Genomic DNA, 14,038 nt, shown 5'->3' on the forward strand with positions numbered 1-14,038 from the left:
ATATGGCAGTACTTACAGGCTCCATCTTCATCATAATTACTGAGGTCAAGGTTAATTGTTCTGCTGAATTCAAGAACATTACACCATTGGTCCTTATTGATAACTTTGTATTTTGATTGCTGCTTAAGGCAAGAAACATGAATTACTGAAATATATTTTCAACTCCCTCAGCTTCAGATATTCTTACAGAAAATTTAAGCCTTTTGATGAATTACGATTTTATTTATATCAACTAAAACTAAACAAGATTTAAAAAGACAATAAATAGTCAACTCAGTGTTGAATATGTCATGTTTCCCACTAAGGCATCTTTCAGTGAACAACCATGCATCAACAGAATACAACTCCAGAAGGAAATGAAAGACATTCTATACTTTGTCCCATGTTAAATAAACCTTAACAGCACAGGGATTTGAGGAACAGGATGAAAGTAAAGATAACCAGTTACAAGTACAGTATTGGAGGGGTTGGTATATTTTAAAAATCAGGAAAAAATCATAGCTGTTTATTTTATATCTAATTAAACTAGTGTCAGAGAAGGCAGACAAAATAAAATAATTCCATTTCAACCTTCTTACCTCTAGAAACTGGTGAAATACTGGAAAAAGAGACCACGTTTTTCCTAAAAGAAGGCCCAACATACACTTGGCAGTGTTTATGTCTAGGCTGCGCTGGTCCTTTTCCTGTGTCAAACAGAAAAAGTTAAAAAGTCAAGGAACAAAAAAGCACTATCTTGGGATTTTTCAAGCATCCCCACCGCCTAGACTACAGTTCACACATTCATAAAACATGTTAATAAATAGCAGTGTCTAACCTTTTTTTTTTTAATTATTTAAATGTAACTCCCTAGTAAGGCTTCCTTCCTCGCAGCTAATGGCCTGCTATAAAGATAGGATGCTTTCTAAAACAGTGACAATTTTTTTGAGAAAGTATTGAGAGGAGGAATATACTCTTGCTCACAACTTAAGACTCTTCAAGAAAACAATGGCCATTACACCCCTACCAACATTGCATGAATGCATCTACATAGCCATAAGTGTCTTAAAATAGTACCACTACATATTTCCTGAGGTATTCTTGAAGCTACAGGAACCAAAAGACGATAGCTAAGCAGCTATCAGTTAACACTACGTGAGAGTGCCCAGAGGAAGTTCTTTGCTCTGCTCTTCAACCGATGACAAGCAGAGGGAACACAATATTCTAACACCTCACACGTGCAGACTCATCTCAAAACTAACCCAGTTTTGTGTCAACATCACAGCGGTATTTTATGGCTTGTGGAGAGAGGAGATTTTTGTTGATTGCTGCTGCTTTTGTGGGGTTTTGGTTTGTTTGGTTAGTTTGTCTTCTAAAGAAGAACAAGAACAATTTGTACCTAGCAGATTCATTACATCTGATTAGTGGAAAAGTTGATGTTGATGTATTTGATAACATGACTTCTGCACATTTTGAAAAGTAACGCATACATAGGTTTAAGTAGTTAATCCGTCTACATTTGTTGCCTTGAAATTAAACACATTTTTATGACAGATTGGATATAAAAAACCACCCTCATATATCTTGATTATAGCAATTAAGCTACCAATTCAGAAATGAAGTCACAAAAAAAAACCTGTATGGACTACTGTTGACCTTGGTAACTTTTGCACTCATGACTGCAAACAGGAATGTCTAACTTCAGAAAAAGCAGGGATATAGGGAGCACCTAACAAAACAGTGCAAGACAGCTACATAAAACAAAGAAAATTCAGCCCTATGCTTCACCACTGGACGTGCAGTAATGTGTCTACATGTAACAAAATACACAGGGGTTTTGGTGTTTTTATTTTAAAAATATCTCAAAACATATGCAAATTGTCTTTATCACACAGGAAGGACGTGGTAAAGCAAGAGCCCAGTTCTCTGACAACTTAATGCCTTAGCCACAAGATTATTCTATCTTCCTGAAACCATTTGAAACACAAACACACCTCACTTCTAAAATTGTGTAGACAGAATTTAATGCAGTTTCATTCTGGAAGGGAAGTGGGGAGGCCTGCAAAAACGCCACAAACTGTTTTATGTTCTCATCATTAAATATAAGAGGGACATCGCTCTATCTGACCTAGAGAAATAAAGTAAATTCTAGGATGAACAAAGGTTTTTAATTAGTAATAATGCTGAAAGAGAAACCTGCAGAGACATCTTTATATTAGCATGATACAAACCCTTTCACTTATTTCCAGTGTCAAATAGTTCTAAAAACTAATTCTCTTTCCAAAGTCAGTTTACACCTTACTTGTCACCAACATCTTTAAGTAGAAATCTTACTTTCAGTACTACTTATATACTTTAATTCTTCCCACACACTCAAGTACTAATTAAATCAGCCCCTATTGTCTTTACTTTGGGCTTTTTATTATTAACATGCATTCCAGATGCTTGTAATGTTTTTCTTGGATACCGTAGACAGAAAATATTGATAAACTCTGATAAATTTCAGTATTTGTTTTTACAATACTATTAGTCTTTTCAAGATCTTCCCCCCCCCCCAATATTTTGGATAAAACATCAAGCCATGAAACACCTGCCTCTCTTTCAAACAGTATCACAGCATCTGTCTGTCTAAAAAGTCCTTAAGACCTACATTTGTCAGATCAGTTTGGAACCTCTTGAAAATTCTCTACCCACTGTCCTCCTTTAAAGTTTCTTCACTTATTTTGGATAGGCCACCAGCTAATTCAGATTTGCTATTAGTAAGACTTTTCAATCAATTCAAAATGTTTCATCAATACCTTGAACTTCTTTGTTAATGTTAGGTATTTCTAGCCTTTGCATTTTATTTTCAGCAAAATCAGTAGAAACCTCCCCACGGTGTACTGGGTCTAGCTAGGACGGAATTAATTTTCTTCACGGCAGCTTCTCTGGTGCTGTTTCACATCTGTGACCAAAACAAAGCTGATAACACAGCAATGTTTTAGCTACACCTAAATTGTGTTTGCACAACATCAAGGCCTTCTCTGCTTCTCTCTCTGCCCTCCCAGCGAACAGACTGTAGTTGTGCTATATGCTGGGAGGGGATGCAACCAGGCAGATGACCCAAATCAAGCAAAGATGTTCCTTGCCATATAGCAACGTGCTCAGGAATAAAGGAGAGAGGAGCAAGTTCAGGGAAGTTAACTGTCTGTTGCTCCAGAACTGGCTAGACATTGTTTTACCTATGGGAGGTGGTAAGCAATTGCCTTTGCATCACTTGTTCTTTCTTTCTCTTCTTTCACTTATCCCTTGCTTAATGAACATTTATCTCAACCCACAGACTTTTTTTTTTTTTTTTTTTTGCTTTTACTCTTCCTTTCCCTTTCCCCTGTCCCACTGTATGACGGTGAGAAGGAAGTAAGCAGCTGTGTAGTGTTTAGCTGCCTGCTGGGGTTAAGTACACAGCAAAGGAGGTATTAAAACATTGATATGTCTTTTGTTTCTCACATACTAATTCCATACATTCTCATATCCAGCTTGGTTAAAAGCGAGCTACCACAAAACTCTCCATGTTGACTTGCAGGAAGCAATGCTATACCAGCATGAGTTATTTATGAGAGACTTAACCATCGGAATTGCTAGCAATTCAAATTTTTCCTATTATGTTTTCTTATATTACCTCAGCAAGAAGGCTGTTATCAGGATATTGTTCAATAAATGCTGAGAACATCATTGAAGACCTTCGAACAATTTTCTAAACCAGTATTTGTATTATAACCTTATATTATTTTTACCACTTGCAGAAATGCCTCCTCATTTTAAATAAATCTATGCTCACAAAAATCAAACAATAAGGAAAAAAATAGGGTAATTATAAAGCCAGTGGAAGTAAATTCAAGAGAATAAGGCCTAAATCATTTTTTCCCATTTGAAGCAGAAAGGTGACAATGTGACTAAACACTAAAACATCCTATACTTTTCCTTTCCAATTCTGTCAATTTGCATGTACTTTTTTTTAGGAACATGAACATTTCCATTTGTTGAAAGCATGAACATTTCCATTTGTTGAAAGCAATCTTGAGTATCTTAAGAGAAACATACTTAAGAGAAACATAAGGTCTTTTAAACATTACCTATGAAACCAAAGTTGCTGGCCTTCTGCAATACTCACCCGTGCAAAGTCAAATGCATATCTATAAATAAGTTTAAAATTGGTAGGCTCATTTAATAAAGATCTCAAGTAATCCAGAGAATTTCTCAATTTTTCTGTAGTATCACATCTACAAGAAAAGCAAAGAGTGAATTTACAGCATACATTCTTATACAAATGCCTGGTGTTTTTAAAAGAGAATCTGTAAAATGCGTCCCCGTAACTCCACAAAACACAAAAGGTATGAGTTTATGTATATAAGTAAGATGCCTTGATTTAACCCACAGCATGAAATGGATTTAGATAAAATAGTGAAGTATTATGCTGTTACTCTGATAAGAAGTTGTTTGGGTTTGCAGAAAACGCACTCTCCAATAGATTAAACCAAGATCTTGTCTACGCATCGCGATACCAGCAAACCACAGAAGGGAAACAATACTTTTATAGCATCAGCAAAACTATAGAACTTATACACAGTCTTCGTGATTCTGCTTTGTAAGGTAAGTCTTTCCCCCACACTCTACGAAACATGGCTATTCAACTACTTTTATGTTAAGTATGCCATAAAGCTCTTAACTCTATGAAAGAAAAATCCATTCACAAAAAGGGGTTGCACTATTAAGCATTTTAAACTGCACATAATCTAATAACATGGCAATATCTAATTCATATGCAATGACAGTAAAGGTTAGAAAGCTAATATATAAATCCAGCGACAAAGACAGATGCAGTTGGGGATAGAAACTATGTACCTCATGACATTTGTTTTCTTGAGACTGCAGACGTTTTAAATCAACTGTATATAACATGCAGCTGTCAGATTTCAAGCTGTCTCTGAATAACCATAAGCAGTAGGAAATACTATTAAAAAAACTTAAAGGTTTTTCAAAGCACTTACTGTAGCGATGTCATTCCTTTCAACCATTCTTGTAATGTAAAGTAGCCCATGTTTTGTGCATCCAGCTTCCAGGCTAATACAAGCATAACTACCTGTTTAAGAGAAAAAAAGACTGACTGAAGAATATTGACAGAATCATCCACACATTTTTCAAACAGTTGCTACAAATATTTTTTCATATAAACAGTATTTTCAGGACTTTGCTAATGAGCAACTGCTTTAAAAGTTAAATTATTTAAATACCACAAACTTACACATAATTAAAACAAAATGACAGCTGCACAAAGATAGGCAATATCAATCAGGTTACTAGTAGCCACCTTGCTTCTTCAAGGCAGCATTCATACCATGCCACTGTAGTAATGTAGAATATGAAGAATATGAGACAGTGTACAAGCTACAAAACTTTTACAAAATTTAAGCACTAAATTTGAGACAAGTTACATTTGACATTAAAAAAAGAGGAATATAGATATACATATGAGAAAGAGAAACATATACTGTATACATAAATTGGAAAATGTATACAATATTCTCTTTATTTGGGTTTTGATATGGCATAATGGGAGTGCTAACATTGCTCACAATATTTGAGATCACCTTCTATCATCTAGTCTAATCACCTAGAAAAAAATAGCTTGTAGCTGTTCATTAAACCTCCAGTGTTATCTTAGAGAAGACACCATCACTTTTTCTTTAATTTTTTATTTTTTTCATTTCTTTCTTGTGACAGGAGGGAAGTGGGGAAAAGAAAGAGAAGGGATTGCTGCAAAGCCAAAATAGATTTTTACTCAAGTTAAAAGCTTTGGGTTTAGAATAAAGGCAAGTTGGTTCCAAAAGTGTATTTAAACCTGGTTTATATTTGTCTTTTTTTTTTCCCCTCTAAAATTTCCATTTGTAATTTTTGATGGAAAATTAACATAACTAAGACATCTGTGTTCATCTACATCATAATACACCAAGCTCCATTCAAAAGGTGCCTTAACTTACATTTTCTGGTTCTACTCCAATGTCTTCACAAAATTTCTCCATACCGTCAGGCCCTACAATGTCATCAGTGCCTGCAAACAAAATACATTTTACATATCTCTGAAAATTAAAATGGACTGATCTTTAGAGCACAAGAGAAATGTAATCACACAGTACAACACGAACTTCCATACGCTTTAGTTTGGTTTGTTTTGACATGCAGTATTTCCTCACTTACTATCAGACCTGGATACACTCGTATCTTTACCTCACCTTTGCAAACAAATACAGAAAAAAATAGAGAACAATTTTTCACTCTTGCAAGCATCCTTTATTCTATCCAGTTACTGAGACAATCTTGAAAGAGTAAACGAGTAAGATCTTTAAGAATGCACTTAAGACTAGCAGAACATCCAAGTAATATTAGCATGGTTAAATGAGCGAACAGTGATTATCGAAACTCATTTCTCAGCTTGAATCTTGTTACCATAAAATCATATCACATAAGAATATGTTTAGAAATATATGATACATGAGATTAACATTCCCAGAATCTTATTCCTTATTGTCTCATTTATACTCTATCTTTATAAAATGTCATTTACGAAAAAGACCCTGAAATAAAAACCTCATGCTCCTGTTTATTCATATGGCAATAATAACATGGCTGCACATTATGTCAATTTTAGTAATTGCATGGGGAAGGAAGATACGAATTACATGCAGCTATTTCTTTGCTGATTTTAAATTAAAAAAGGTTCAAAACCAAATGTTATTAAAATGTACTACCATTAGAGCAGGTGCTATTAAGTCAAGATATTCATAGCTTCTCCCCTATGCTGTTGACAAAAAAAAACAAAGGCCTTAATTGCATTGTGCAGTTGTTGTGCCTTTTTTTTTTTTTTAAGCATGATGAGTATTTGAACTATTTTGTTATTTTATTCTCATTAAAAAGGGGTCATTTTGAAAAAAAAAGGCATTAGAGGCAGAAATCCTTACTTTCATCCAATGTAAAGATCAAGTAAGAGGTTTTATAGAGGAAATATCAGTATGTTTTATTATTAGGTGACCCACTATACTAGAAATAACAAGGTTTAATAATATCTTTTCCCATCTTCCTATGACATCTTCCCACTCACACTTCTGAGTGTACACAAGAACCTTTAAAAAAACACTCATTCTGTAACGTAAAGACACACCAGGGAAAAAGAAAAAACAAATGCAGTGTCAACTGTCTGCATACATAAAGAAGACTAAAGCAAGAGCACAAAAGAGATTATTATTATTTGAAGTTTCATTTTTTTACAATGTTATTCAATACAGTAAACAAGATCATACTCTCCACTTTTCTCTGTTTTATCTTGGTGTATGCAGCCAATGGAAAACCAAAAGTTCTTTCATACACAGCCTTCCTTTCATCCCTTCTCTCCACCAAAGTCTTGACAAAAATGAGTTATCCCTGTTGCTAGAGTAAAAAAAATAAATCAAGCTGGTCAGAAAGGCGCAGAATCTAACAGGTTAAATTTGGCTTGAATTTGAATCTCCTCTCACAGACTGCAACAGACAAGTGAGATCTCTAATTAATTTAGTATATATAATTTTATTAGAAGAGAAAAATGATTTTATTACATCAAATTAACTCAATCTTCATTACATGTAAGAAGCAGACAAAACAGAACAAACTGTGAGCAATGTTATCCAAAACAACATCAGAGAACTGCAAGATGACCTCATTTCTTTTGTCAACCACCTATTTCATTTTCTTTGGGTCTTCTTTAGAGTCATGAGATTATTTTTACCCATACTTCAAGTCCTCCCCTTCAGAAAAGCACGTGTAGAAAAAATGAAAACAACACCCCATGATTTTACTGTTAAAGGATCATCTCGTGACCATAGGTGATAATTAATAATCCTAAAACAATACATGAATACATACACAAGGGCAATGATTCAGTCAACCTTCCATATACTCTGTAATGGAAAAATGCTCAAAGACAAGACTATGGAATACTTGAATTTATTTGCTTCTATGCTGAAACTATGACCACATTTGGCAGCAACATAACTTATTTTATTATTTTCCCTACCTTTTATTTAGTTAGTTAGTTTTGAATTACAGACATATCATCCCTTAAAGCTTAATTCTGCACTACTCAGTGCTATCGTGATAGCTGGTATGACCTCTAAAGCCAGAGAGGTAACATTTTGGACAGAAGTACAGCTTTACTATAAATTGGAATAGTAAAGTATTCATGTTCTAAAATATTTCAAGATACACACCTCCTCCATTCTTTTTATAGAATCGAGACAAAGACAAAATTACCCCTTGAACTCTTCAACAACTTCATGCTATGCAAAACATAAGAAAAGCTTCTTTAAATCTGTTACAAAAAAAGTCTCCGTATTTAGTCTTGGAAAAGATCAGTTAATGCAATTTTCATATTCCAATGTAGATTAAATTGTTATCAGGAAGAAATTTGCATTTCACCCTTACCTGCATATTCATAGAACCATTCTAAGCATCTCTTACTTGAAAAGACTTCTTCTTCTGCTTTTATTCTAGTCGAATCATATTTTCTATACATACTTTAAAAAAAAAAAAAGAATTTATCAGTTTTTTTAAAGCAACCTTTTAGTCAACAGCCACTATAAGCAGCAACACATTTTCTTTCATTAACTAGTTTACTCAACATTCTGACCTCATAATCAGTCATTCTGGGAACTGCTTAGCAGAATAAGAATTATTGAACCTTGTGTATTTGCTCAGTCTGTCACAATTCAACTGGTCCATAAGCTATTCATGTAAATGAACTTTCCTAACAGAGTTTGGTTCAAATTCAACCCCAAAGCACTTTGTGCAAGTAAGACTTGTGCATACTAGCAATCACCATAATCAACTGATGGGCTGCATCTTGGCTGTGGGTCTAAACCCACAGTGATTTCACGTCACAGTCAATACAGGTCCCACACAGACTTCAAGTATTTTTGATTATTTAGTTAATGAGGAGAACTTCACATACTCTTTTTGCCTCCTCAAAAATTCCCTAAGAAGCATAAGGACTGAAATAGACACGACCCACACACTAACATTATTAAAAGGCCAGTAAGTTGGTAACACAAGAAAAAAAGAAAACTAACAACAAAAAACAACCCCCAGGTTACAGGTCCCCACTGACAGTAACTTCATCATGGGGTAAACAATTAAGTGAAAAGCTAAATCAGCAGCACTGCCTTCCCCGCAGAGATGACTACTGGGGTAATGCTCTCCTCAGATGAAAAGCTTAAGGAATTTTGCCTGCATTCAAGAAATGCCACTGAAGTACCAGTCTCCTGAATTTAGTATCTGAAACACCTCAAACACAGAATGTGCAATAGAAGTCGATGAGTTTCTCCATCCTGTTTAGACTTTCAGTTCTGAAACAGAGACAATACCACTTGTGCCAGCCTGCTAAAGGGAAGAGACTCAGCAGTCCAAGTAATTGCTCACTGCTGCATATACACTCTCTGAACCATTTCCATCACTCTGCAGTAGCTCAGGCTCAGAAGCTGAATAGAGCCAAGTAACAAATGGCTTGGACTAGAGCAGGTAGCCAGGAACAGCTCTGTAAATGTTCCAAGCATGCTGCCCCTTCCTCTTACAGTGTCAAACCCTGCTGGGGGAGGACAACTAAGTGCTCCTTGAACCAATTAGCCAATCTGAAATAACTTGATAAAAGTAATTTGGAGTTGATTTCATCACTACTTTGTCCTTCTTGAAAGGCATGTAAAAGACGTCTGTACTTATGAGCTTGGTACACTGATCCCAGCATCTTCTACCTTGATGCCTGTTGCTATCAGCTACAAGGAACCCTCTCTAGTCAATGGCACACATCACGCTGACAGGAGCACACAAACTACTTCATGTGTATTGTCATAGTTCTTCAAAAGCAATTAACTATTAGAAAAGTAATACTGGTCAGAGCAAAATGAAACTGCTAATTGGAAGACAAATACCAATGAAAATTTGAAGAAATTTCAAGACTGAAAGGAAAATTACCACCGTACTGAAACATGCTGACCTTGCAACAAACTGAAACCTTGCAGTCAAATGCCATCCATCCACATTTCAGGAACAAATATTTATATACCCAAGACTCATAACACCAACTTTAATACAAACTTGAAAACTGACTGTAGCAGGAGCTGTTCAACATTTTTATTCAAGGAGTCTAAGTACCTAGTCTAAGGGCCTGGAGCATGGAAAGTTAGTGTGGTTCCCTAAGACAGATTTTCACCACAAGAATAAATGTATTTTTCTTATGAAGGGTTGATAAGAAAGTGCTTCACCTGCTTGTTCACTTAACTCACCAACACACTAGCTGTCAGTAGGTGAACAGCAGGTCTGGAAAGGAACCCTCGAGAACCATTTATTGACAGAGCTCTGGATCATCCAAGTATTTCAGAAAAAGGATTCCTGCATCTTCAAGTGGCAGAGTTAATACTGTACGCCTGAACCAAGACACCAACAATAACAGTTGGTGTAAGAGAAACTGTATGTGTAAGAGGAATGGAAAATTAGAACAAAAAAGCACCCATTTTTATACTTTCATTGAGTCTAAGCATGACAAGTTTTCACAGGACTGATAAGCAATTGCAGCTCATTTGCTGTACTAAAGGCTAAAGACAGTTAGGAACTGGAAGAAACAACAATATTCATGAGTACATGTAAGTCCATGTGTGCCCAACACACAGCCAAGTAACTCAATGCAAAATGCTCTTTCCTCTAACTTAACGTTCAAGAAACTTAGTATCAGGCAGCTGGAATCTTGTTTCTCAGAAACAAGAATTGATTACAGATCTTCCAAGCTATGATGGTAAGAAACTACTTCACAAAACTCAGAAAACAGAAAGGATATCATCTTGGGCCATCCTAACCTCTGCTACAAGCTAATTACTACACATCAATTACAAGTGGATGTGACACCTTATCGGTATAATGAAAACAGGCTACAATACTACGCAACAAAGCAACAAGAACAGTTGGATGATTCACAGATGTTGTTCTATCCACCTAAAGGAACTATCAGCAGAGCACGTATTCTGTGAGACGAGGATCACTTGAAAAGGAAAATGACAGAAGCAGGTAACACCAAAGCAAACCTGGTATTAGTTAGCTCTCATGTATAGATGAAGTCCATTAACTCCCTGCTTACTCTAAATACCAAATGAGTTTCCCCTCCCAGTCTAGACAAACCAGCTATTTTTACTAGCAAGAGACTCCTAAGCCCTGAATTGCTTCGGGAAGTGAGATGAGAGGGAGATACAGACAAGTAACTAGACAAGCATCTGAGATCATAGCCGAAGGAAGCCCAGTTCAGCTGTCACAGCCAGCCCAACCTGGCAGCCCTGGGTAAACGTGGTTCCAAAGACTGTGCCCTCTGAACTACCATCAGTCCAGATCTGATTGTCTCAAGAAACGAATGTGCAGAGGTGAAAACCACAAACTGACAGAGAAGTCTGGCATGCATGTTGTACCTTAGAATATTTCTCCTGTCTTTGGAATGTCTCCGTACGTACTGTAAGATGATGTGCCTTGTCTTCATGCTAAGGACAGCGTCTCTTATTCATCTCACAGATGAATACAAACTGCCAGAGCGCACAGGGTAGATGTCTGAATACTTTGTTAACCCCCAGCATCTACTGAACAGATCTGAGGGTTTAAACAGCAAGTTGTCAGTGGCTCACAGCTGTCTCAAGATGCCAAGCACCAGTACCTTCAAAGAGAAGCATGACAATTACACTGACGACACTACAGTTTGGTAACTTGTTTATGCGCTGATGGTCCATAAAATAGAAACCTGTAGAATTTCAGTCACAAACCAGAAGTGAACGAACTGCTCAAGTATACACTGATATCAGTGTACACTTTGTTTTGTGTGAAAGAGAGAAAATATGTACTTTGAGAAAGTGTGAAGATGACCCAGGACTTGGAGACATCTAAAGGATGATTAACTGAGGAACTGCTCATCAGGAAGACCATTACATTTACATTTTTGAGGGAAACATCCCGACTTAACATGTCACCAATCAACCTAACCTGAGCAGATGGCTGAAAAACAAAGATTAGAAGAATTCTAATGTGAAGTATCCTCATTATAATAGTAAAAATCACACCCCCGGGATGGGAGACCCTGGACCAACAAGGGACCCTTCGTCTCTGAGGATAGGCAGAATGACTCTGTTATGTCAGGTAATTTGTAGTCATTGGAGGCTAGGGGATTGTACAAACATGTAAATGGAGTGATAAGGGACGGTATAAATAGTGGCACAGACAGTTCTTAGTGTTGCCAGCTTTGCAGTAAACCACCTGGTACCTAGACTTGTGCAAATCTGATATAAACAGTATCTTAACATAGCATGCAGATTGGCTTACTGCACAGCGGGCAAGGAATCCCAACTTTTTAAAATCAGACACCAACCTCACAGCTGACTCCTCACATTCATTTCTTATTTTTGCATTACTCTTGTTAGCTATGAAATGGAAATATCCCTGCAATAAAGATGAAGCATTCAGTTTATCACTCAAAAGGCCATGTTTAGACTGAAACAAAATAATACAAAACCTGAGTATCTAAGCCTTTCACATCCTCTTTATGTACCTGATTTGGTGGGAAAGTAAAAGCATGAAGATTCCACCTAGGTATTATGGGGTGACTAAGACCCCATCTTAAGAGAACGTGGATACTTCCAGCAAAAGAACAAGTGGTAATTCTCTTCAATTTATTACAGTTGAATCCACTCATGCTCTGAGCAAGCTTCAGCTGTACTGGAATTTGTTAAGCTCCACCTACCACAGCAAATTCTGGGCTGCACGGCTCTGAAATATTCAAAATGAGGTCAGTGAAAGTACAAAGCTTAGGTCATACAAAACATTCTCTTGATTGCAGAATCTGGTCATTAGCTTATTTCAAAAAAAAGGAAAAATAAATAAAGGTAACCCCCTCCTGAAGACTTACACCCTGCTCATTTCAGATGTCCAGTTTCCTGAATGAAAATACTAACAAGTTTACCAACTGCAGCTTTGCTGGACTGCTTTGTTTCTACGCAACCAAAACTTCACCTCCTTTTAAGCTTTGCACTGCCTAACTAGTTGCTTTCAGATTATTTATTTTTTGAACGTTGTAAACTTTTGATTGAAGAAGATGCCCCTACTACTTTCATTAATTGCAATTAAACTATTTTAAAGCTTTAGTTGAGAGTTTTCATCCGTGCAACAAAATGAAAGGATTTTTTTGTTAAGCTTAATTTATTCACAACAACAGTTTTAGCAATAGTTTCATAAATACGATGGTAGAATCAAGTAAAAAGATTTTTTTGTAAGGTATGACAAAGACCGTCTAAAGCAACTTGCAGGACAAATTCACTTGACTGGTAAATTGTATACATTGGTGTCTTATCCCTCCCTATGTAAAGGCTCACAATCATCCCTAAACATTTTAACCGATGTTCTGAATTTAACAAGGCTCACTTAAAAAACAGTATAACAGCATACATACTGACAAACTTCCAGTTAAGTTTCTTTATAACTATTAAGTCACTGAAAAGGTATAGAAAAAGGCATTTACATCTGTGCCTACTTGAAAACATCTGCTTCCAAGGAATACGGTCTAGACATCCATGACAGTACGTAACACAGGCTGCCTGCATGGCAAGCCAGCTGATAAATGGCAGAGGAATGAAGAAGCCTCTGAATACTAAAGGTTTTGAAAACTTCCAAGGTTAGTTATGCTCCTATTTTAGTTTCCCATATTAATAATATTGTGTTAATTGTGTTTCCAAAACTTCAGTTTTTCACTATACAGTACGGGGCTGATAACACAAATTTGTTTTTCATATTACTATGTCTTTACGTGATCCACACACACATCCAGGATGTGTTAGACCTGTGGATCTAATTGCTTGAAAACACAGCTTTCAAGGAAGCAGATATACTTCCCTGGTTTTCATCACTCTACAGTCCAAATATCTATAACTGTAAGATTTTTCCCCTCAGCACAACTCTGGAGCAATGACTAGAATTATTTTCT

The 14,038-nt window shown here is 36.2% G+C and overlaps 1 protein-coding gene across 10 annotated transcripts in view; it reads right to left on the reverse strand.

The window, feature by feature from the left end:
- DCUN1D4 (defective in cullin neddylation 1 domain containing 4) overlaps window positions 1-14,038 on the reverse strand; it is a 51,403-nt gene that overhangs the window by 17,283 nt on the left and 20,082 nt on the right. For 7 of the 10 annotated variants that reach the window (XR_011809195.1, XR_011809194.1, XM_038179040.2 and 4 more), the window contains 6 exons: window positions 8,467-8,558; window positions 5,994-6,064; window positions 5,004-5,095; window positions 4,127-4,235; window positions 579-683; window positions 17-122 (listed from right to left, as the gene is read on the reverse strand). Coding sequence is in view for 8 of the 10 variants with exons in the window: in XM_038179040.2 (XP_038034968.1) it covers window positions 17-122; window positions 579-683; window positions 4,127-4,235; window positions 5,004-5,095; window positions 5,994-6,064; window positions 8,467-8,558 (575 nt within the window). In the remaining 2 variants the exon portion in view is untranslated. The remainder of the gene's footprint in view (window positions 1-16; window positions 123-578; window positions 684-4,126; window positions 4,236-5,003; window positions 5,096-5,993; window positions 6,065-8,466; window positions 8,559-14,038) is intronic. The other 3 variants (XM_027457103.3, XM_027457099.3, XM_072037635.1) reach the window with 1 other exon arrangement.

This window comes from Anas platyrhynchos, chromosome 4 (assembly GCF_047663525.1).
Source record: "Anas platyrhynchos isolate ZD024472 breed Pekin duck chromosome 4, IASCAAS_PekinDuck_T2T, whole genome shotgun sequence".
NCBI classification, from domain to species: domain Eukaryota; kingdom Metazoa; phylum Chordata; class Aves; order Anseriformes; family Anatidae; genus Anas; species Anas platyrhynchos.